Source organism: Hydra vulgaris, chromosome 11 (genome assembly GCF_038396675.1).
Source record: "Hydra vulgaris chromosome 11, alternate assembly HydraT2T_AEP".
NCBI classification, from domain to species: Eukaryota; Metazoa; Cnidaria; class Hydrozoa; order Anthoathecata; family Hydridae; genus Hydra; species Hydra vulgaris.
In genome coordinates, this window is record NC_088930.1 from 39,015,859 (window position 1) to 39,042,675 (window position 26,817).

At 25.4% G+C, this 26,817-nt stretch overlaps 1 protein-coding gene across 1 annotated transcript in view; it reads left to right on the forward strand.

Moving 5' to 3' along the window:
• The window catches only part of LOC101237856 (integrin alpha-7), an 81,715-nt gene that overhangs the window by 15,749 nt on the left and 39,149 nt on the right, over positions 1 to 26,817 (forward strand). The window contains exons 3-8 of the mRNA XM_065811021.1: positions 6,305 to 6,384; positions 10,552 to 10,678; positions 14,608 to 14,684; positions 19,016 to 19,070; positions 20,015 to 20,043; positions 26,392 to 26,443. Of these exons, the coding sequence (XP_065667093.1) occupies positions 6,305 to 6,384; positions 10,552 to 10,678; positions 14,608 to 14,684; positions 19,016 to 19,070; positions 20,015 to 20,043; positions 26,392 to 26,443 (420 nt within the window). The remainder of the gene's footprint in view (positions 1 to 6,304; positions 6,385 to 10,551; positions 10,679 to 14,607; positions 14,685 to 19,015; positions 19,071 to 20,014; positions 20,044 to 26,391; positions 26,444 to 26,817) is intronic.

Below are 26,817 nucleotides of genomic sequence, written 5' to 3' on the forward strand. Positions count from 1 at the left end.
AAAATATATATATAATAAAATGATTTGTTTTAAATATAAAATTAAAATGTTTAATTATGTTCTAAATCAAAACACACTTTTTAAAACCCCCTTACTAGTTTTGAGAAAGTTAAGGTCACCGAGTGGCAAGTTTAAAATATCAGTTTCTTTTTTTTTTTAAATTTTTGTTATTTAAAATGCAATATAAAACAATTTTATAGTTAGTTTTATATTTTATTGTATTCTAAATAAATATACATATTACATTCCCCTTTTCTTTAAGAGAACTAAACTTATTTGTAGAAAACTTAAAAAGTAAATTGTAAACCTTTAAGAAACTTTACTTTTTCCATATCTTAAAATTTATACGATATTTGCATAGGTTTTTGTTCAAATTTTCTTATAAAAATTTCTTATAAAAAAGTGTCATGAAACTCTTTCTTGCTATTATCTTAGATTCAATGGCTGCCACGGGTTTCGTGCGAGCATCCACAAATGAGCATTAAAACTACTACTAAGTTGTTTATATATATATATATATATATATATATATATATATATATATATATATATATATATATATATATATATATATACACACACACACAGACAGTCGTGTACACTAGATTTTTAGATGTTTGAGTTTTGACACTTATAGGCATTGTGCAAACTCCAAACTTTTTTATGTTTATGCTTATATCAAAAAATAATGTTTTGCAAAGAATTGGGGTGATTGGAGCTTGGGAACCAAAAAACCCTAATTTTTTGGGCCCATGCAATAATCTCTTAGTGCTCAGTTTTTATGACCCTGCAATGTTTATAGCCCCCTCAAATTGAGGGGGTTAAAACTTTATATAGTCATAGTTTTTGAAAAATAAGAGATTTTTGCATGAAATTTGAAATTTGTTGATGAATATAAATTTAGATAAAAATAGTAAAGAAAATATTTTATAAACTCATTGCTCCCACGTTAAAGGCTGGGTGGGCCCAAAAATAAGGATTTTTTTGTTCCCAAGCTCCAATCACCCCAATTCTTTGCAAAACATTCTTTTTTAATATAAACATACAAAAGTTTGGAGTTAGCACAATGCCTGTAAGTGTCAGAACTCAAACATCTAAAAATCCAGTGTACACTGATATAATATATATATATATATATATATATATATATATATATATATATATATATATATATATATATATATATATATATATATATATATATATTTATGATATATATATATATATTTATGATATATATATATATATATATATATATATATATATATATATATATACACACACATATATATATATACACACATATATATATATACACACATATATATATATACACACACATATATATATATATATATATATATATATATATATATATATATATATATATATATATATATATATATATATATACACACATATATATCTTGTTTTAAAGAGTTAAGTGTAGAGCGATATAATACACACATATATACCTTGTTTTAAAGTGTTAAGTGTAGAGCGATTTACATACGTCTTAAGTGATTTTCACATAAGCAGTAAGCGATTTCAATTAAGCAACTTATCATTTTTTAACTTTTAAATTATACTAAAAGTGGTAAGATAAAAGAAGTTATTAATCTTAAAAAAAAGTCACATTAACTTTTGAATGTTGTTTATGTAAAAATATTTATAACAAAAGTTTAAATAACAGTTATGTTTGATATAGCATTATCTAAATGATAAATTTAAATAATAAATTTTTTCATAAGTAAATATTTACCAATGGAAAAAACTCAAATAAAATTAAAAGTTAGTTTCTATTTTTTTTTTTTTTCTATTGTAATGATTGATTTTTTAAGCTTGAAGCAAAGATCATAAAAACATAATTTAGTTCTGATAAAAAATATATGATTTAATTTAAAACTAATTTAATAAAAATATATAATTTTATTCTGATAAAAAAATATATATAATTTAATTTAGATTTAAAAAAATGTATAATTTAATTTTGATTTAAAAGGTCTAAGTTTATTAAAGTTAAAGTTAATACTTGGGTTTAACTTTGTCAAATTTATTTAAAAATATTACTAAATATTATTCAATATTGAAATTTTATTTGTTCTTAAAAAGAAATTAGCTCATTTTTATGTAATTGTTTTTAAGGTTTTCCTTCCTAAACATTTTTTTTTAACTCAAAATTAAATTTTAAATAAACGGCTGCATCAAAAGTTTGCACAAAATGTAAGTTAAACTTTTATTTTTTATAACGCAAGTTAAATCGCAGTGATTATTTTTTAATAAACGATATATATGATATAATTTTTATAATAAAATACAGTATAATTTTAATAAGAAAATAAAAAACTTCTAATAAATAAAATAAATTAATTAATGCAATTTTTTTATTTTTTACTCGCTAATTTTTTTTAAATAAAAAATCATTTGTAGTTGCAAAGCCACAATTAGAAGTTTAAGAAATAATCATTTTAAAAATTCAAAAATTTAACATATTTTAATTCAATTTATGCATATGTCGAGAAAAGAAAGAAATTTGTTAATTTCAAGCATTTTTAAAAATACAATATCAGGCTTGGACAGGAATGGCGTGTGATCGCACCCTGTAACTGACCATGGTTATTTTTTTTCTTTACAATTTGACCATGATTGTTTTGATGTTTTAACAATTTAAATGCAATAAAAAAAATCGTTACATTATGAATAACTTTTAATCGTTAATCTTTTCTAAAGTTTTTATTTTATGCGATGGCGAATAAAATAAAAAAAATTGTTATAACAATCGTTTAAAATAAATGTATTTTTTTATGTAAATTAAATGTTATATTTAAATATTTTTAGTAAGCATCTGTTTTTTATGATAAATTTATACATTTGAAACTTTATATATTTTTTTGTCTTTCAAAAAATCTTTTAAATGATTATTTTTTAAAGTTACTTATGATATAATAATAATTGTGAATTTTATTTTAATTTTATGAATAAGTTAAATTATGAATAAGTTAAATTCAAATCTTCATGTTGCAATGGAATGATTTAATTGCTTTATTTATTTGTTTCTATTTTTACATTATGTTTAAAAGTTTTTTTTTTAACATGACTTACTAATGAAATGATTAAAAATTACTATTTTAAAAAGACTACGTTATTTTTTAAGAAAGATTTTTTATGCAACTTTTTGAAAAAAATGTTTATAGAATCTAAAAGTATTATATATTTTTCTTTTCATTAATTTAATTTCACTTTTCAATAATTTAAATAAAATTTGTTTATTTATTAAACAATCATAAGAAGTAATTTGTAAAAGTGTTTTGCATATCTTTAATAAAAGCTTTCAAAAGATAAGTTTTAAAGTAATTTTTTTCCAACGCAATTAAAAACTTAATAAGAAGTAGTTTTTGCTTTGAATTTTATTTTATATATTTTCATTTTCGTAAGGAATTTTTTTCTTTTTTTCTCTAATTTTTATTTTAATTTTTTTTTCCTAGTTTATGTTTTGCTTTGCATTTCTTTTTTCAGCGCATTTCTGAAATAATTAAGTCATCAAAACATTTAAACAGTTGTGGTCAAGTTGTCAACAAAAAAATCATTGGCGTGTTCATCAATAGCGTTCAATCGCACGCCATTTCTGTCCAAGCCTACAGTATTAAATTTTATTATTTAATATTAAAAAATAATAAAAGAAAGTAAACATTCCTTTAGAGTAATAAATAAAAAAGCTGTTTAATAACATTTAACTCGTTTTGCGGTAATCATATTATAATATAATAAGGAACTTAATAGTAGTGCTCATTCGAGCATCTTTGACACGGTACTCATGGCAGCCATTACACCTGAGTTAATGGCGAGAAAGAGTCACAGCACTTTTTGTATCAGAAAATGTGAACAAAAGTGTATGCAAATATCTAATAAACTTAATTTTAAAAACTTAAAATATCTAACTTAATATTATAAACTTAAAATATCTAGAAAACTTTAAGTTATATAATTTAATCAAGCCTTACAAGTTTTACTTTAACTTTAAAATTGATTTGCGGCAACATCTCTTAAATTTTCATTTTATAGCATTTATTTATCGTTTCATAAAGTCTTTTGTTTATTAAATACTTTTAAAACTTTCATCAAACAATACGCCTTAGTGGCCAAAGTGGTTAGGTCACATCATTTTGAAGTGGATTGCCGCGGTTCAAAACCTTGCTTTTCCACTCTTTTTTCGATTTTATAAAATTTGAAAATAATATTTTTGAAGTTCAATAGATATTTTTATTTTTATAAAGTTTTACTTTTATATAAAAATTGCATTGCAGCAAAATCTCCTTAACTTTAATTTTAAGCATTAATTTGCCGTTTTATAAAGTAATTCATTGCATTCTGTCTTGTTTTTTAAATAGCGTTAAAAGTTGACAGTTTAGTGTGCGTTCAAATTCTGTCCCTTGCATATTAATTTTTTTAAATCTTTTTTTCAATTTTCTAAAATACAAATTAAAACATTTTAAAGTTCTATTGTTGATATATAAAGATATAATATGCTATAACAAACAAAAGGGAGAAAGTTTTAAAAAAAGCTTTAAATTGCAATAAACATCAAAACAGCTGAGAATATTTTTGTGCTTACGCCACAATAGAGATGCTTAAGTTATTAATGTGGTTGTGAGTAATTAGTTAACACTACACGTTCAACACACATTAATAAGACAACTTTTTTTTTTTTATAGGAAAAAAGATTTAACATGCAAACTTTTTATTTTCTTCAAAAATTAAAAAACGGGGGGGGGGGGGGAGATTCCTAATAAGCTCCGGATGGTCTGGAAAAAAATTTAATAAAAACTTAGTAGAAACTTAACAAAAAAAAAATGTATAAGTCTGTGTCCGTTGTTTTATAGAAGTTTACAATTTTACAACAAGAAGTTATAAAGTATTGAACATTAACTGTTAATTCAAAACAAAGATTTGGCAGATCTATTTTCTACCACTAAATAGAGGTTTGCGCAACGACTACCGAAGCATTTAAAGTTTATTAAAGTTTTTTTATAAATTATTTTTTTGTTCATAACTATTAAAGGTAGACAATATGTATTGTTTTTCTACCACTTACTAAAAAGTATTAAAGTGAGGTATAAGTATAGAAATAATTGGTAAATAATAGACTTACTAAGACCCATATTTACGGGTACGGAATGCTAGTTAAATTATTGTAGTAATTTAAAAAAGTTGATGTCTTTAAAAAAATAAAGAGAATTTTATGATGTAAAATATCATGATAAGCTAATGCATTAAGCATTTTTTATTCAAAACAAGGCCTGTTATCTGATGAGATTTATAGATGAAACACAGTGTATATACTGAAGGCCCCAACAGCATGGGGCTTCAGTACATACTTCAGTGTGACTATGCAATAATGCTGACTTTTTTCTATATGATTATTGCTGCCCTCCCCAAACAATCAGTCAATATAGCAGCAACTTCCTTGCTAAAATAATAAGGTAAATCTAAATGTGCTAGAATAATAAGGTATGGTAATAACACAATAAAAGCATTTAGTTAATTGAGCATGATGCTTTATCTTATTCCCTCCAATGTTATTAATAACATTGAGATTTATTTAACAATTAATATCCTTTATCGGGGTGTCATTATTGCCAATCTGCATAAGCACAAACTGGCATAAATGCAAAGCAGTTGCAAAAACTAATGTAAGTGCAAACTGTCATAGTGCACTAAAAGAATTTGTAAACATTAGCATAAATGTAAATTAGCATAAGTGTGATTTGGCATAAGCGCAAAGCAGTTGCAAAAACTCTCATAAGTGTGAATCAGCATAAGTGCGAACTGGCATAATTGCGCCAAAAGTATTTTTAAACATTGGTATTAGTGTGTATTGGCATAAGTGCAAACTGTCATAAGTGTGAAATATAAATTGGCATATGTGTGAACTGGTGTATGTGCACCCAAAAAGTTTGCAAAAAGTGTGCCAAAAGAATTAGCATAGGATTTGCACTTATGCTGATTTGCACTTATGCCAATTTTGGCAACTGCTTTGCACCTAAGCCAGTTCACACTTATCAAACTCTAACTTATTCAGCCTCTCACCTTTACTTGTATATCTTTTTAGAATTTTACTTTTTAGAGTTTATTGTTCATATTGAACATTAAATTTCAATAGAAAACAATACGCTGTTTTTGAAAATGAATTGAAATGATATTTTCAAGTTAATAAAATTTTAGTAAACAAAAAGTTTCTTCCTGAAAAGTTTTAAAGCTTTTAAAGATTTAAAATGTTTTGAAGGTATGTTCTTTTTATTTTTAGATAACAATGGCCAAGAAACAAAAGCTGGTCAATGGCTTGGAGTCTCTTTGGACACTTATGGAATCGGGCAGCCAATCATAGTTAGAATAAGTATTTTTTTTAAACATTAAAAATGTAATCATATCAGTTATTGTGCTTGCCAACTAACTTACCACTTAGTTAAAAATCATGTAATTGTCTATAAGCATGCCCCTCAGTGGTTCAAACATTTCAGGAATGGATTTACCAAAATTTATAATTTGATAATATAGGATGCGAAAAGTTGACCCTAAAAACAGTATAGTGCATCAGAAAGAGTAGTCAAAAAAATTAATATCGAAGTCAGAAATTAATTCCCTTACCCCAAATGTTGTGATGTATATTATAACTATTTAATTGTTTTTTATTATTTTAAAGATTTTGTTTAATCTGGCCACACAGCAATATTATAATTAGAATTAATAAGTATATAATATTATAATGACAAGGTATTAATTAGAAAATAAAGTTTTTTGTTTTTGTTTTAAATGAATGTCTTTGCTAAGCTAACGACTGCATTTTTTTTTCACTTTAATAAAATATGATCAACTTTTAAATTTAATAACTTAATTCATTAGATCAACTCAATAGTCAGATCTAAATAAACCTTTTTTTATTCGTTTTATTAAAAGGTCATTAAAGCAATCTAAATTACTTAGGTGAAGCAAAATTAGCAGTTCTAATTGCTAAACTGGTATCCAAATTGAATTTAAGTTGATTTTATTGGTTATTATAATTTTTTTATTGAGCAGTTTTTAATTGTATTTTTGAAGATACTGAATATCGTGGAATAGCAAAAACTTTTCTCTTGAATAATAAAAATGATTTTAAAGATTGTATAAGAAAATCATTTATTACTTTGAAAAAAATAATGTTATTCTTGAGTTGTCGATGTCCATTATGCAAATGATTAAATGATGTCCATTATGCAAATGAATTGAAATATCTTAAAGAATTGCGGTTGAAATTAAATACTCAACAGTAAGGTAACATTTTTAAGGCCCAATAAACCGCATTTTCTATCAATTAAATATCCTTTAATAAAATTGTTTTAGTGTTATTGCATCTAGTGAGCAATAACACTAAAATTATTTTATTAAAGGAATTTATACTTCACACTTATGACAATTTGTACTTATGCCAATACACACTAATGCCAAAAAAAACGAAAATATAAGACAAAAGTAAACTTTTGGAAAAAGCTTCTTGTTTTTGTTGGCACACTTGATAATAAATATAGCAAAGTACTCCTTAAAAAGTTGTCTTTTTAATGGAAGTCTCAAATACTCTAAACTTGTATAAAAACTTGTAAAAAAGTCAAAATTACTCTGCAAAAGTATCTGATAAATCATAAGGAAGACAATGTTAGATCCTAAGATATCAACTCAGATTGAGGAGTTGCATAATTCATTATTACATTTTTTATGATGTCAAAACTGAATTATTTATTATATATTATTTATTTCAGGGAAAATAGAGATTATAGTTTATTATTTTTAAAAAATATTTTCAATTTAATTCTTCTTATGATTAAAGAAAGAAGTTCCTTATTCCACTAATTCCACATTGCCCATTATAGTATTTATAGAAAAGAAAAAGTGAAGCAACATTACAGGTTGGCTGCAAGAACAGGTCCAATTATGTTTACAATGCCTTTTAGCACCTTGTCTAAAAGAGAAAGGACATCATGCAAAAATCCACTCCAGATATGGCATTAGTAAAAGGATAGGTTTGAGATTTATAGAGATGAAGAATGGAATCCAGAGTAAAAAAATGGTGGCCATGATAAAGAGATACAACTTTAGCAGATGCTTATTTTGCCTTGGATTTTATATATGGTTTCAAAGAAAGATTGGAAGTAAGAGTTAATCCTAAAGCATGTTATCGGAAAAATCTGCCCACCTTTTGCGGTGTGGTAAAGCTAGTTAATTGTCGTTTTTTGAAATTATTTTTTTGTGTGTGGTAGTGTTTGTATAATAGAACATTTTGGCAGAAAAAAATAATTAAAAATGTTATTTAGTTTCAAAATGTCAACCGAGCAAACTAAACATTTTTTGATTGTGGACAAACACTTAAAAAATTCAACTTTATCAAATAGAAAGTTGGCGAAATCATTAAAAATATCAAGAAGAACTGTAGAAACTGTTCTTAAACGGTTTATAGAACAGAAAACTATTCAGAGAAAACAAGGAAGTGGTCGAAAAAAATGCACAGCAAATCCTAGAGCTCTCGAACGGTTTAAGACTTCATTGGAAGAACATCCTGATTGGTCTGATAGATATCGAGTGAAAAAACTGAAGGTTTCCAATTTTTTTGTACACAAATGGCGACAGAGACTTGGATATCAAAGTTTTAAAGTAGTTAAAATGCCAAATCGAAACGATAAACAAAATTCAACCGCAAAGAGTCGAGCTCGAAAGTTGTTTAACAACTTGTTAACAAAACATAATGGATGCATTTTGATGGATGACGAAACTTATGTTAAAATGGATTTTAAACAAATTTCTGGGCAGTGCTACTATGCTTCTAAAAAAAGAGGAAATGTGAGTGATAAATACAAGTATGTAAAAAATCGCCAATTCGTGTTTGTTTGGGCACATGAAATCTTTGGAATACGTGAAATGTTATCTTTCTCGTATAAAACGACTAATTAAAGCTCATAGAAGTACTTAAGTATTGTTTGGCCTGATTTAGCCACAATACATTACTCAAAAGATGCTCAAAAGTTTTACGATGATAATGGAGTGATGTTGGTTCCGAAAAAGATGAATCCTCCAAACTGCCCCGAATTACGTCCTATTGGGCCATCATAAAAAAGAAATTGAAATTAAGTGGAAAAACAGTAAAATCAGCTACAGATTTGAAGAAAAAATGGGATTACGCTGCTAAAACTTACAAAAATCACTTTGTCTAGAAACTTATGTTTTTTCCCTATTAATATGTAATCTTTACAGTCTTAATTTTTCAGAAATATATTGATTTAAATACATTTAAGCTTTCTTACATCCTTTTTTGATCAAGAAAGGTGGGCAGATTTTTCCGATAGCATACCTTAGAAGACGAAGGTTAGATGACTCATCGAGTAGTTAATTTTTTAAATGAAGCTAATGTTCTACCAAATATAATATTTCTGCAATTTGTAGTAAGCTGTCTTAAAAACTTTTATTAATGCAAAATTTATTAGAGAATCTATTGCTAAATCAGTTTTATGTTTTAAAAAAGTTTTTAAAAGTCTACAGCTTCATTTTCTTTTCTTTTTTTATTTTCTGGAAATGTTTAACCAGCAATATTAGCAAGTTTTAGCTCATGACTTTTCTTCTGTATAGTAAATTTAAGCTTTGTACCAAAATTATTTATAAACTTAATTTTTTTTTCAATCCACCCTTCCAAGGTAGATCTTAATATCAACCACTAATGTTTGCAAGTGACATAAAGCTGCATCTATGATACTACTGGTACCATAGAAACTGGGGTATTACTGTACTGGTACCCTAAAAAAAAAAGGCGTTTGAAGCTGCAAAAAAAGCAAGAACTATGTAGAAGATTCAAAAATGGAAAGTTTAAAAGAAGCTTTGAAAAAATAATAAAACCAGTTCTTCAAAGTGAAACCATTACTAAATCATCATTTCTTTGTTATTCAAAATTTTCTATATAATTTCTCTCCAATTGCAGGGTGATTCTTTGGACATATATTTTCAAAAATATTTTTAAGTCCTAAGAAATTATTTTTCTTTAATCTATAATTTGCATTATAGAAATAATGCAGATTAAAGAAAATCTAGATAAAAAATTTATTTAGTATTGATAAAATTGATAAAACAGTTTAAATAGTAGCAGTTATAGAAATGATTATCCTGACTTATTATATTATAGATGTTTTTTTTTTAATTTTGTCCAAAATATACCCAGTCTCTTATCAAAAGTTATTTGATAAGAAATTTTAAAATATGATAAATTAAAGAAATAGGTTTCATTCAAGCACAGTTCATAGAAATATAAAAACCATAAAAAAAAAACGACTCTTCCTAAAGTCTTTCTTTAACTAACATGACTCTATTTAGCAACTAAATAAATTGATAAATTAGTTAATAAGTTAATAAATTAATAAATGTAATAAAAATTGATAAATTGTTAATAAATTGTCTAAATAATATTCCATAAGATTATTTTTGTAATTATTATTTAAGATTTAGAATTACTATTTTAAATTGTAGAATTTTCTTGTCTAGGGTTGTGCACATAGATATATAAATCACTTCAATGGTAACTACAGGTTATTAGAAGGAAAATGTTGGACTGTTGGTAGTGACTTTTCACCAATTGGAGAGGTTGATCCGTGTCGAAAAAGGAATGAAGGTTTGTCTTCTAAACTATACTATATATATCATTATAAACTACACTGTATATCATTGTAAATTATACTACATATCATTATAAATTACACTAAATATCATTATAAACTAGCAGTAAGCAACCAAAAACAATTTGCTTGATATATTATCTGAAAATTATGATAAAATACACATTTATCTATAATCTATTTAGCTCTGCTCATTTTTAGTTAGGACATAAGGACAACATTTTTAGTTAGGACATAAGGACAACATTTTTAGTTAGGACATAGAGACAACATTTTTAGGTAGGACATAGAGACAACATCATTTATTAAAACAATAAAAGCTTAAAAAATACCTGAAAAAAAACAACTTAATAATATCAAAGAAGGTTCCATTAATTTGTCACTTTATTAATAAACTCTCAATAGAGAGAGAGACAGGCTGGCAGCATTTCTAACACACTGTGTCTAAAAAAGTAGAAGTACTAAATAGATATAAAAAAAAGAAACAAACATGAAACTGGTTTTGTAATGATACCAGTAGACAATTATTTTTACCTCAATTATGTAGAATTCTAGTTTCTTTCTAACTGCTGACTAATGATTAATACAGTAAATTTCAAATCATTTTATAAGTTAACTAAAATAAAATCATGTTTTATTCTAGTAAAAAAACTAATAATTTAATGACAAAATCATCTAAAAAAGAAAGATTTAACTAGATGTTTGAATTTGCATAAAAAAAGTCATTTACTAATATAAATAGTTTTATGAAAACTTAATAAAATAGGTAATGACAAAGATTAAAACTATATTAATTCTTTAAAAAATATTTATAATGATCTTAAAATTATTACTCGTGATATCATAAAATATCTGAAAGCAATTTTAGAAATAAAAAGCAGAGTATAGTAGTAAAGTAGATGTACAAAGTTATAATTTAATTGAAATATAAAAAAATAACACATACCTTTCTTTTTTTTTTTTTTTTTTTTTTTTTATCCATTTATTTAATCTTAAAATCAAAAATTACAAATTTAATTATAATTTACAAAGTTAGGTTCAGTGTCACTCATATAGTTAAAAACTAGTCAATCGAGTGACACCCTAATAAAATGAACAAATAAAATAAAAAAATATTAAGACAAGGAAATAACAAAGTAAACTACATTAGCAGAAGTAATAAAAAATAAAGAATCTTCTTAGATTGATGATTCTGATGGGCTAACTAAAGAAATAAAAATTTGTAACTTCGAAAAAAAAAAAGATGTAACTTAATTAATTGTGGTATTAATATTTAGATACTATTATAAGATACATACTTAGTCTTAGTTCTAAAAAGTCTACCATAGAAAAAAATACAGGGCATTTACACGGCTTGCCACTAAACTTAGTGACACCGCTCGATTTGCATGGATAAAAATCTTGCTCTATTTGTTGCCAAGTAACACCACTTGTAAAACATAAAAACAACATAATAGAAACATATATAAACTATAAGTACATATTTTTTCAAAAATCTTCACTTCCAACAAGGCTGCATGCAACCACTATTAGGTTTAGAAGTTACTAAAAGTGAAAAGATGAAGTTTAAAAAGCAAGATAATGATTAACAGATGACTTAAAAGATTGCAAATTATATGAAACAGGAAAACAAGATGAAGTGAGCGAATTTCAAAGAACTGATGTTCAAGGAAAAAAACTTGATAAAAAAGATTTTTTGGAGCACTTTGGAACAATCACAGTAAAATGATGAGACTTAATTGAATGACGAGTAACATGAGAGGTGGCACAAGAGACGCTAGCTCTTTAGAGCTGCGCCCATTATAGTATTTATAGAAAAGAGAAAGAAAAGCAACATTATCACTTTGCACCTCGTGAAAAAGGGTATCATTTGAAGATCTGCTCCAGATATGGCAACAGTACTCCATTCAAGCATGGATTAGAGATTTATAGAGGTAAAGACTAGAATCCAGAATAAAGAAGTGACAAGCACGATAATGAGATGCAACCTAACAATGGATGTGCTATGAGATGCAAGTTAAAAATGGGTGTGGAAATTTTTGAGAGATCATTAATGTGAATTAAAAAAAGTAAAATGCCAAGGATAGAACCTTAAGGAGCCCTTGAAGTTACAGGAAATGAAGTAGAGTACTGTCCATCGAGGACAACTTTTATACTACAATCGGTAAGGAAGGATTCAATAATCTTAAAGATGTTACCTTATACACCATAAGAAGGGAGCTTATGGAGAAGACCAGCATGCCAAACCTTGTCAAAGGTTTAGAAATGTTGAGAGTGATAGCCTTAATCTCTCCACATTTATCTAATGCAGGATAAAACCTATCAGTTATTACCGTTAACAAATCATTAGTAGAACAAGAAGATCAAAATCCATATTGATGATCAGAAAGTAAGTTATTAGATTCAAAATGAGAGAATAAGTTTTTGTTAATTAAAGACTCAAAAACCTTGTTTATGATAGGAAGAAGACTAATTAGACAGTAGTTAGACGAGTCAGGTTGCTCTCCAAAGTACGAGATTCTGTGATCTGAGAATAGCGGACTTCGGTATTAGACAAAACCTTTTTACAATAGTTTCTAGCAATAGTAAAAAGACACTTGTTTTCTGGAGAATTGTTTTGGTGATAAATATGTAAGTAATGGTTCTGATTATAAATTTCAGCAGCATAATGAGAGGTAAACCAAGGAGAAGAGTGAGGCTTTACTTGAAATTGTTGAGAAGGAATAAAAGATTCCATGCCAGCCTGAATTTGAAAAGTTATATAAAAAGCACATTTGTCAGCAGAAAGACGAAAGATTTCTACCCAAAGGCCATCATAATTAAACTCATCGAAAAGGCCATCATAATGAAACTCATGGAAAGAGTTCTAGTCAGCTTTGAGGTAGTTGTATTAGGTATGATGATCGGGAGATTCTGATGATGAAGAAGAATGAGATAATACTTTTAGAGACATAATTAGAAACATAATTATTGAAAACTATTACTAAGAACATTCAGAAATACAACATATATTGTGTAATATTTATTAAATTACAAAAACTGTTATTGTCGTTGTTGTATTTCTGAAAGATCTTAGTTATTGTTTTCGATAATTATATTTATATGTTAACATATATATTAATACGTTTACATACATTATATGTGTTTAATATGTTTAGATACATTATATGTGTTTAATATGTTTACATACATTATATGTGTTTAATTTGTTTACATACATTATATGTGTTTAATATGTTTACATACATTATATGTGTTTAAAAATAACTATCAGTTTGATAGTTATTTTTAGTGACCGATAAAAATAAAAACTTTCAGCGTAATCAGGCTTACAAAAAAATTTTAAGCTCTTAATATTGGTTTATCAAAAGTGAGGTTTTGGGTTATTCATTGCCATAGAATTAAATTTATATAAGCATATTAAGTACTATTAATTATAACAAAACAGTTGTTAAAAAATGCGCATTTGACCGCAAACCACGTTAGAATTAAATTGTGTTATGCGTGTCTTGTAAAAATAAATGTTTGTATAAATTAAACCTAAAAGATTAAATCATATCTTACATACAAAAGAAAAAAAAGGCAAAAACACAACTTGAAACATTGAAAATTCATTTTTTAAGGATATTTTAAAATGTTGATATATTTTTAATATTTATTTGAACCTTATAAGTTGATATAAAGAGTATAACGAATTTATTAAAATTAAAATAATAATATCATTAAAAACAAATTCATTAATTTTTTTTCTTGTGACCAAGCTTCTCCCAACAAACTCATGTAAATAATTTGTAAATAAAGTTTCTCTTTCACCACTTTGTCTTGTTTTATTGTGACTCTAGTCTCAATAAAGTTATTAATACTACATTATATATACTATATTTTACTGTATTAACTATTAATAATATGCAGAATAAAATTTTAGAAGAAAAAAGTTCAAACCTTAATCATCAAGTGTATGGATGGTGTCTAGCTGGGATTGGTCTTAAAGCAATAGATGAGGTCAGATATTATGTTTTTATGGTAACTAATAATGATTTGCCAAATTATATGTAGAGATTTCTCCAAACTAATAATATAGAGCATATAATCAATTTTTTGTGGCAGTTCAAACTAATTACCTTCAAATCATGGCGTAATCAAATGTAAAAAAAAAAAAGAGTGCTGTAAAAAGTGCTTTAGTATTTTTTTGCCTACATAGTTATAAAAAACAGTAGACAAATTTATCACATTACAACAAATTTAAACATTCATTTTTGGAGTTCATGCTATTGAATTTGGTTATATCTCACTTTTTAGTTTTTTATTTTATAGTCAAATGAATTTTGAAATAAATTTTTGTAATACATGTTTTAAATACCTTGATCATACATAGATTGTTTGAGTAGAAAACTATGGCTTTATTCATGTTTTTCATAAGTTTTCAAGATTGTATACACTTGTATATCAATTAATAAAATATCTAATATCTTTTCAAGTAAGCTAAGAGGTTTCCATTAATAATATGCAATAACTCCTAAAATGTTCCTGTATGTGCTACATTCAAATCTTGCAAGGTGTTATAAATATAACACTTGAATAACATTGAAGTGTTATTTCTGAGAGAACTTTGTTAAAAATAGTCATAACTTAAAACAAAATACAAAAAACAAATTTTTACTAGAACATAGGTTACTATGATGTACATAAAAAAAATTACATGACATGCATTACTATCACAAAATAGTATTAATGTGATAAATTTTAAAATGTAAATTTACCTGTAAAAAAATTGTACTTACTTTGTGTTGAATTCAATTTATTTAACACACAGCTATTGGTCATTAACCATTAGCTGTCAGTTAAAATAGTTGATAATAACGATACTTCGAGAGGCTTAGGTTAGATTTGAACCTCAAGCTTCTTGATTGTGAGCCAAGTTTTCTACAACTAGTCTCCAGCATTATTATAATAAGTTGTTGTCTGGACCCGTAAAATACAGTTCATGGTCTGTTCCACGCTTCTTTCAATATTTTTTTTAAAAAAAGCTTTTTGAAAAAATGGGAAAAATACAAAATACTTTTAAAAAGCAGAAAAAGAATTATAAATACTTTAATAATCCCGTAAGTAATACACTTAGCTTTTATAGCGCCCCTTTCGAGCAAAGGAATCCTTAACAAAAGTCTCTTTACTTAAACATTTTTTAGTAAATGGTAGAAAAATAATTCATTAAGTAGTTTGGCTTTGAGTAAATGATTAATGTTTTGTACTTTAAATGATTAATGATTAATGTTTATGATTAATTAATGATTAATGTTTTGTACTTTAAAATTTTTTATTGTTAAATTTTAATAATAAACAAGGAGAGTAGGTATTAACTTTTCTGCTCTTTTCTGTACACTTGACGCTTATTATCCCATTTATTTATTTTGAAAGAAAAAGTTTGAATGTAACATCTCCTTACTCTAGGAAATAAAATTGTTTCTTTACTATATTAGATGCGCAGATTTACCTGATTGATTATGTAAACATGATGACACTTCTCTGTGTGTTTTTCAAATTTGGAGGCTACAAAATTTTAACCCTCCCATTAAGACCCCCTCCACCTTATGTTAAATCAGCAGGTGAGAAAAAATATTTCAGTTAAAAGTAATCAAGATTTTACATCAAGAGGAGCTTTTGCCAAAATAATAAAATGCAAAATAAAAGTATATATTTACTTATATTAGTATATATCAGAGATGCGAAGTCACAAAAAGGTTACTTTATCCAAGTGTTTGGTATCCAGGAATTCTAAAAATATAAATGAGTTTATAGACTACTAATAGGAAAAAAATTAGGACTTAGGTTAGAGGAACAATCATTTTTTGGACCCGGAGTCCTTAGGTATAATGGCGGCAAGGACTCCAGAACTCCAGGACTCCGGGCTTAAAAACAATAAGTTTCAAGTCATTAAATCTCATAAACTTTTTTCTTTTAGCAGATCATAAGTCAGCAATCATTTTTAGAGCTTCTAGAGACTACAGACTTGGAAAAAGTAGAGATATAAAGCCGGAGTCCTTTTGGGACTCTGCATCCTTGGTATATATATATATATTTATTTACAATAAGAAAAATGTCAACCATTTAGAAAAAGGAACAAAATATCTTTTCGAAAAAAATTATTTACAGTTAACAAAACATTAGTTGTTAAGAAATAAGTACAAAATATATCTTTTCAACAAAGTTATTTAACAATTAACAAAGCATAAATTGTTAAGAAAAAAGAAACATAATATATCTTTTAACAAAGTTTATTTTCAAGCAAAATTTTTATAAAAAAAACAAAAAATGTTTTTTTAGTAAAATATTTAATAGAACAAATTTATATTATTTACAATTACTATATATAAATAAAACAACAAAACATGCTATAAAAAAAAAGTATATATATGTTTACAAAAAAACATTTAATTACATCTACAATTAGTATCTTAACTAACTACAAAAATACAAGTTGTGAATGTAGTTAAATGTTTTCCTTGACTCCCTCCTCATTTTGTCTTCTTAGTGGGCCTTTTCCTCTATAAAAAGAATCTTGGTCCCCATTTTAGGACCACACCCTATGTAAGTTAGACCCTTTATTTGTTCTATCAATATACCCATTGTTGATGCTGTTGTTACTGCTGTTGGTGCCATTGTTGTGTAGAATTCTATAGGAGTTCCAGTTTCTTTCTAACTGTTGACTTATGATAAGTAAATTACAACCTATGAAAATTTACTAAACTTAAACCATATTTCAACAGTAGACAAAAAAAAAAAGAACTAAAGAAATGAAAAATTATAGTGATAAAGAGTATAACATCATAGTTTGTATGAAATTTTTTAAACAACTTACTGGTAATGAATGTTTTAAATTAAATGTTGTATATGATTGTATATGACCTAAAACTTACTAAACCTACTTAGTAAAACATTAGAAAAAGACATGAGAAAGAATTAAATATAAAAAATAGGAGCCTGCTTTATTTTACTCTAACTTTTAAATGAAGACTGAAGTTGTACACAATAAATAGAATGACTACAGTCCAAATTATAAAATAAACATGTAGACTGAAGTTGTACACAATAAATAGAATCACTACAGTCCAAATTATAAAATAAACAAGTAGACTGAAGTTGTACACAATAAATACAACGACTACAGTCCAAATTACAGAACAACAGTTTAAAAAGTTGAAATCAACAAGGTTACATAATACAAAAAAATATTTCTATTTTAAGTATAACAATTTAATGCAAAAAGGTAAGAGAACATAACAAAAGATTGCAAATTTTCTTATTAAAAAACCTTTTAATTACCAATATCTCTACTAACAACCAGCCAATAACCTTAGTTTGCTCGATACTTTTATTGACAACATCTCTACTAACAACCAGCCAATAGCCTTAGTTTATAAAAATAAAAATTTACTCAACATTTTTATTTAATCATTATTTTTACGCTAAACAAATCAATTAAGGAAATTAATTTTTTTTTTTAATTATTTTGATTCACTTCCAACAAGGCTGCAAGCAACCACTCTTAAGTTGGGAGTTACTAGAAGAAGAAAAAAAGAATAGAGGAATTAAGAAAATTAAGAAAATTAATTATAAAACTATAGCATAAAAGTATTATATATTATTAAATATTAGATATTATTAACAATCTATAGTATAAATTGTACAAAGTAAATGAATATAGATTCAAAAAATAAGCAATAGATTTATAAAGAGTAAATAAAAGAAATGGTGAAAAAATTTTGAATCAGTAAACTGTCTGCGTATTCTACAGTAGTTACTTTTGCTAGATCAAACCTGCTATAATTGTTGTGGAGGATGGTAAAATTAAACATCATCAAAAAATCATTAAAATAATAAAATAAAATGCAATCAAAGTGCTACTTCTCAACAACTCATTAAATACAAAAACAAAACTTTATTTTGAAAAAACATAAAGGTAGATACAAATCTTCATTATTTTTAGTTCTTGAATTCATTCTTTAATAATAAATTTTTTAAAAATAAATCAATAAAAACCTTAAAAAAAGCAACTTTAGTCATAAAAACAAAATTTTTATTTTCAAAACTATTATTTTAAAGTTTTCAACGCTTCTTGTTAACAAATCCTTTAACAACAGAAAAGTTAAAGAAGAATAAATAAATAATATTCAAATATAATTAAAAAAAATTACAAAATATAAAAATAAACATTTCCCTCTACGCTTATTTATAGCATAAAAAGAATTGCATGAATCCTAATCAAATTCTCCTTCAAAACATTTGTTAATAACTTAGAAAATTATTTATTTTCATTGATTTTTAAATTTTTATAGACTGAAATTGATCATCGATATTTGGTAGGTGCAATAGGTGCAAAAGACTTTGTAGGTAAGATGCCTCTTGTTTTTTCTGTACAACACTTGATATTGTTTTCTTGTATTTAATTGAAATTAATTTACTCTTTAACAATTCTTTACAATGTTTTTTTTTTTTATTAAAACTCATCTTTTTTTTTTAATTTTTTTTTTTAAACTAATGAGGATATTAATTTTATTCGGTTGCACATATATTAAGTAAATATTGGAATATATATTATTAGAATATATAATAAAAAATATAAAATTGGATAAAAATCAAAAACATTGTTTTTATTTAAATTATGTTTAAGATTTTACAGTTTTTATACTTAAAAATAAAGGGAAAAATAAAAGCAGGGAAAAAGAAAGAAAAAATGGAAATACAGGCTTTGCGATGAATGAAAATGTCTAACACATAAGTGTAGTATGATTTGTGACATCATTTTTTTTTTTTTTTATTTGCTTTTTGTATTTTTGGGCATTGACTTATTTAAACAATGGCAAATCACTAAGCTACTGCTAAACTATTTTAATTCAAAAATAACTCAAAAAATCCTGGAATGTTGTTATGTTGTGACATTTAAAATATTTTCTTTTTTGTATTTTATATATATATATATATATATATATATATATATATATATATATATATATATATATATATATATATATATATATATATATATATATATATATAAGAAGTTGAAGCCACCTTGTCTCATATTTACTAAATGTTTTGATAAAAATGATTAAAAAAAGATTTTTTTATCTTTTTTTTATTTTCTTATTTGTTTTTTTTTAGTTTGAATTTTTCAATAATCACTTTAAAAACTTCTTCAAATTTTTTTTAATTTTTAATTTTTTCCATGACTTTTTGTCTTTTATAATCTTTGTCTCAGTTTTTAACTCAGTAAAATAATAAAAAATAGTTGAAAATTAGACATGGTTGTTTTTAATTTATAATCAAACATTTAGGTACTGTTTTCCTTGATGTGGAAGGAGAAGTAAGAAATTTCATTTTTTTTGTTTTTTTAATTTATTACTATTACATAATTAAACAAAAATATAGTTAAAAGCTTTTTTTTTGGCAAATTTTCAAACTCTTTGTTTTTAATAAATAATTTAACTTTATTATTTCATCAGCTGTATTTTAGTGCGTTGCATTAACCATGTTATGCATGGTTTGTGCATGTTATTACCCAATTTATGTGTGATTAGAACATAATATTAACCATACTATGTGTCATTAGTATGTTTTATTACTATTTATACAGTGAACGAAATTTTCTTAGCCGCACACAATTTTTATCAGATTTTTCATTATAGAGACTTAATTAAACGTTTTATTAAGAAATTTCTGTATGTGATATATTTATACCATTGTTTGTTAATTGATAATTAAAAGATAATTGATATCATTGTTTTTATAATTTCTTTATATAAAAAAATTTAGTTATTTGATTTATTTGAGTGCGAAATTTGTATAGACGCAGTTCTGTTTTATTAAATTTGAGATATAATTTTTAGTTTTGGTGTTGAAAAAATCAATTTAAATTGTAATTAATTTCATAATTGACTTATAAAAATGTTTTTCATAAATTTAAAATTCAATTTTTAGTGAAATTCATATTTTTAGTGAAATGGCACATGGAAAATTTTTAAATGACCATGAAAAAGGTTTAATTAAAGCATATAAGGATTCCGGGTTATCTAATAGAGAAATTGGACGAAAAATTGGACGATCTGAAAAGGTGATTAGAAACTTTTTGAAACTTGGGTCAGTATATGGCGTCAATCAAAATATACGTAAAAACTACAAGATAACGAAAAGGAACATGGAACAAATTCGACAATTAGCGACAAAACAAAAGTTAACTGCGAGTCAAATCATATCAGAATTAAGTTTGACAATCACTCCTAGACGTGTTCAACAAATAATGTCAAGATCTGATAATATAAAATGGCGAAAACCACTAAAAAAACCATGTTTAAAGCAAATACACAAAGAAGCACGACTTGAATTCGCCAGAAAATATATGGATTTTGGAGAAAAGTGGAAATATGTCGTATTTTCTGACGAAAAGAAGTTTAATCTTGATGGACCAGATGGTTTTAGCTATTACTGGCATGATTTGCGAAAAAACAATGCACCTCGTTTGTCACGCAATTTTGGTGGTGAATCATTAATGACATGGGCAGCATTTTGTATCAATGGAAAGACATCGATATGTTTTATATCAACAAAAATGAAATCCATTAATTATACAGATTTATTAGAAGATGACTTAATCGATTTTTTGGAAAATAACTTGGAAGATCAAGTCATTTTCCAACAAGACAATGCACCCATTCATAAATCAAGAGAAACTATGGCATAGTTTGAATCCAAAAACATCGAAGTGATGAGATGGCCTGCATATAGTCCAGATCTCAATCCAATTGAGAACCTTTGGGGAATCTTATCTCAAAAGGTTTATGAAAATGGACGACAATTTAGCAGCATTCAAGAGCTTCGAGGTGAAGTCAATAGGTGTTGGCAAGAAATTCAACCAATGACACTCCAAGCGCTCATTAATTCAATGCCAAATCGAATTTTTGAAGTGATTAAGAACCACGGAGGACCCACCAAATATTAAAATTTAAAAAAAAAATTTTTTTCCTTTTCATTATTTAATTTTTAAAAGTGTGTCTAACGAAAATTCGCATATGAAAAGTGCATTCCTTATTATTTTTTTTTTCTATTTTTAATGTGATATATTTTTATTACAAATACTTTACTAATAAAATACTTAATAACTAAGCTATACAATAAAAATCATATTTTCTTTTTTACCTAATAAATTTTCCTTAAAAATTAAAATTTCGAATAAAAATTGTGTGCGGCTAAGTAAATTCCGATCACTGTATATATATATATATACATATATATATATATATATATATATATATATATATATATATATATATATATATATATATATATATATATATATATATATATATATATATATATATATATATATAATTTCACTCCTAAAAAGGCTGCAAGCAATCACTACTTTAGTTTTTAACATATTAAAGCTTTTTTTTACTTTTTAAAAGCAGTAACAACTGCATTTATTTTCTTGGTATATTGGACTGTAAATACGATTTCATGAGCTTTAATCAGCTATTCTGCAGACGCAATAGAGGTTTGGGTAAATGTAACAAAGATCACGGTTGACAGAAATCTTAGGACATTGTTACTGTTTAACTCTACTGTGCCCAACTCTTCACAATGATTTCTAAACGAAAGAAATTCTTAAGCAACATCCTCAAAGTTGTGATATCTCTCAAATATTGCTCTTTTAGAAATTTGATAAATTTTAAACTATTCATATTATCAAAAATCTAAACATTTGATTTTTGAAGTAACCTTCATGAACTGTTATTACAAATTCTTAATAGTGATTGCAACAAAGTCTTTTAAGACCAGGTTAGCATCAACAAAAAAATTATTTCTATCATCATCTTTTCTTTCATTAAGTACAAGTTCATCAAATGCTGCTTCATTTTTCCAATTCCTTTCTGTTAATAAGCTGTTGTTATGTTACACTTTTAAAGCATGCTCATGAGTTTCTTTTTCCAGTTTCTGCAAACTAGTTTAATAGTCTTTTCATATTCTTAAGATGAAATTTAAACATTTTGATATAACTTGAAGTAACAATTATGTCTATAAAACTCTTTTAAATATTGAGATAATTGAAAAGTTTGTGTTAGCAGCTTACTAAAAAACACTAAAAGAACTACAAATTCAAATATCTGAAGAGATACTAGAACTTCCTTTTCTTCTACCAGGTGCTTTGCATTACAACTTTTATTTGCCTTACACCAGTTTTCTTTTTCACCAGTTTTTTTTTTTAAGCTAGCACCAATACTTGAAGATTCTGTGACATAGAATTAACCATTTTGTTACTAAGGTGCTTCAAGCTTTTTGTAAATGTTCCCACACTCTAGAGTTGCTCTTACTTGAGTAACGGTAATCTAGACAAACTGCTATAAAAAACGTGTATATGACATCTCAAGACCCAAAATGTTATTTCAATTGTACATTATAATTAAAGCAACCACTATTTAAGTTTGGAGTTAACAGAAAGTCTAAAAATTAAAGCGTAAGAAAAAAAAAGAATAATAAAGTGTAAGAAAACAGTTGACAGAAGATAAAAAACTGTAAATGGTATAACTCAGTAAAGCATAATGGAGATAATGTTATTGAAACAGTTACAGTAATAGGATGCAACTTAGCAGAAGTACACACAAAGTTGAGTTTAAGTAGATGGAGAAATAAAAGTTTGTTTGAGCAGAAACCTTGATAGAAATTGTAGCAAAAAGTGACTAAGATGCAACCTTATGGCAATCAGGCAGATGCTCAGGCTTGCGAGCTTAAGCAGAATCAACTACATTTATAACGTATTCTCCAGACCTTGTCTTAAAGAAAAAGAGCATTATTAAAAAATCTGATTCACAATGTGACAACACTGTTCCATACAAAGAAGAATAGGAGATTTGTAGTGGCATAGAATGGAATCACAAGTAAGGAAATGGCAAGCACAAAGGAGGGTCAAATATGGTAATATAAGAATATCAACAATTTTGTAATAAATACCATTTTCCAGCAGGCAATAAAGCAATACTCAGTTAAGCATACTAATACTAATATAGTAATACTAATAAATTTAATACTCAGTTTAACTGTTTTGAGAGAATTTAAAAAAAGAGAGTTCTAAAGAATGTATTGAAAAGAGTTCTGGAAACCACTTTTGTAAGACTGTGACAGGAATGTTGTCCACAAGCTGTAGAATTTTTTATATATTGGATTGTAATTAGTATGTTGTAATGGGCCATTAGTATGTTGTAATGGACCATTAATATGTTGTAATAGGCCATTAATATGTTGTAATGGGCCATTAGTATGTTGTAATGGGCCATTCGTATGTTGTAATGGGCCATTAGTATGTTGTAATGGACCAATAATATGTTGTAATAGGTCATTAATATATAGTTTGTTGAATTTTTGTTGTTAAAACCTAATTTGTTTAAACTTGTACCTAATTCAATATTTTTAGTAAAGGTGAAACATCTAGAAAAGTTGACAGTACTAAAAACAAAAATATAAATATGAAGTCAAAAGCAGTTGTGAATTTTAATGGAGTACATAGTGTTATTGAGATTTATTAGATATTATTATGTTATTGGGAAAGCTAAGCAAAGAACTCAAGTTATATGTCTGACAGCATAATTTAAATAAATCTAATGTAAAAAAATGTGTGAAGAAAAATAATCACAACAAGATTTGAACTTCTATATACACATAGTATCGCAACAGCTGTATTAAAATAACTAACCACGTTGTGATTTGAACCGTATACACATGTTATTGCAACAGCTGACATATAATAAAAATGGTTTTATTAGCTATAGTTGCTACTTAAATTGTACATTGGGGTTAATGTTTTAATTTCAATACCTCCATTGAAAGCTAAATATCATTTATTTTATTTATTAGGTTGGCATAATTAAGTTCAAAGGCAATTTTACTAATTCAAAAATATTATTTTTTGGATTAACTAAGCATAAAGTTTTGCTAGACATGTTTTTTAAAAAGTTCTGTTGATTAAAAAGTTTTCATTATTGCAATTGCAATTATTGTTAGGCACTGAGTTACTTTGGGTAATACTTATGGTTTACTAGAAAATGTTTGGCTACTGATTCCAAAAGTGTTTTGTCTAATTTTAGCAGAAACATTATTACTGTGTGAAACTGTAAGTCAGCTTATGGTTTTTATATTATGTATGGATGCACTAAAATGTTATTTAAAATGTGTTAAATAACATTTTCATCTCGATACACTACTCTTCATCTATTGATTAAATGAACTAATTTTTCATTGTTTACACTGTTTTAATTTTGTAGAATAAGGAAGTTACCTTAAAATGTTAGGTGTTTTCAGCTCATTACCAAGTTAACAAAAGAATCTAAAAATCTGTCATCGAGGGTATTTTTAAGGAAGTTGGTTTTATTTTTTTTTAAATAAAGTTTTTAAGTAAATACAAAATATCTTTAGAGAATGCTTTGTATGTGGTTTATTAAATATATTTTGATCAGATATGACTAATGTTGTTTGTGATGCATGCTTTTAATCCTCATTGATTCATTGATTAGATTTTCAATCTTCATTATTATTGCGACTACGTGGTTTTAGTTTTTGATACCATAAATTTTTGAGATTTACTGCTGGTAATTATCCTGGGCAAGGTTTGAGTCAAATGTTACTTTTAATGTTGCAATTATTGCAATTAAATTTGCTATGTGACAAATCATTGTCTTGTAATTTAATGTAGACCATTTTTGATCAGTATTGAATAAAATACATAAAATAAATAAATACATTTCATCATATCTATTTAAATTCTGTTCTGTTAAAATCGATGCTGTTTGAGATTCATCTCAAATCTTAACAATCTTTTTCTAGATATAGCTTTGTAAGTGAAGCACCAAATATTTTTTCAACAAAAGTCTTTTCTTTTCTAATGACAAAAAAAAAATTTGGCTTATTGCTGAATCTAACCATTGTTGCACTTAGCAACATAAATGTTCTCTAAGCCTTTTTATTTTTTTGCTTTTGGCAATTAGTAAATAACAAAATATTTCCTCTCTAAATTTTATTTTTTATTTATGCATACTGACTTCCCATTTGTTTTTTTAACAAAGTGTTTACAAATTTAACATTTATTTGTGGTACAAAAAACTCCAACATTTTAACCATATAAATATATAGTGTATGTAGCAACTAATTGGTTAATTCAACAAATATTAATAGAAGATTACAATATAATGGTGTAAAAATGAATGATATAGTTTTTTGACTAAATTAAATAGTGCAACTTGAAAAGTCACTTTTGGAAAAAATGGCAAAATGATGAAAATATATAATATGGCAAAAGAGATTGAAATATATCTCTAATTAGAAATGTCCTAAAAAATAAAACATTGTTTTCTGGTTGAAATTATCACCAAATTCAACCAAAATTAGGTGACAATTTTAACCAGAACATGAAGGAGGTGTACACACATTAACACACATCGAGTTTTATAAATCTCTAAAATAGAACTTAATTGTTGGTAATTAAAAAACAAAAGTAAATAATTAAAAAATGATAACTTTTTTAAAATTGTAAAAAATCAAGTAAGCTAATGTTTTTTTTTTTTTTTTTATAAGGTATAAATTAGATCTTCTTTACTTGAATAACTTAATTGTAATCAATAAGATTAATTTAAAAGTTGAAAAATTTAACTATTATATTTTTTTGTAGTTATCTGAAACATATGTGAATGTCAGTGCTTCATGGGTTGATAGTTATTTTGGTATTTTTTTTATTCTTATGAAAATAGTTCTTAAATCAAAATAATCTTTTTACTAATAGATTTTATATATATATATATATATATATATATATATATATATATATATATATATATATATATATATATATATATATATATATATATATATAAATATATATATATATAAATATATATATATATATATATATATATATATATATATATATATATATATATATATATATATATATATATATATATATATATATATATATATATATATATATATATATATATATATATATAGTGGTAGTGCAAGCAAGGTGTGTATATATATTTCCACTCAATTAAATTTATAATTGAATTGAAAGAGAACGTTAAATGTTTGCAAAGAG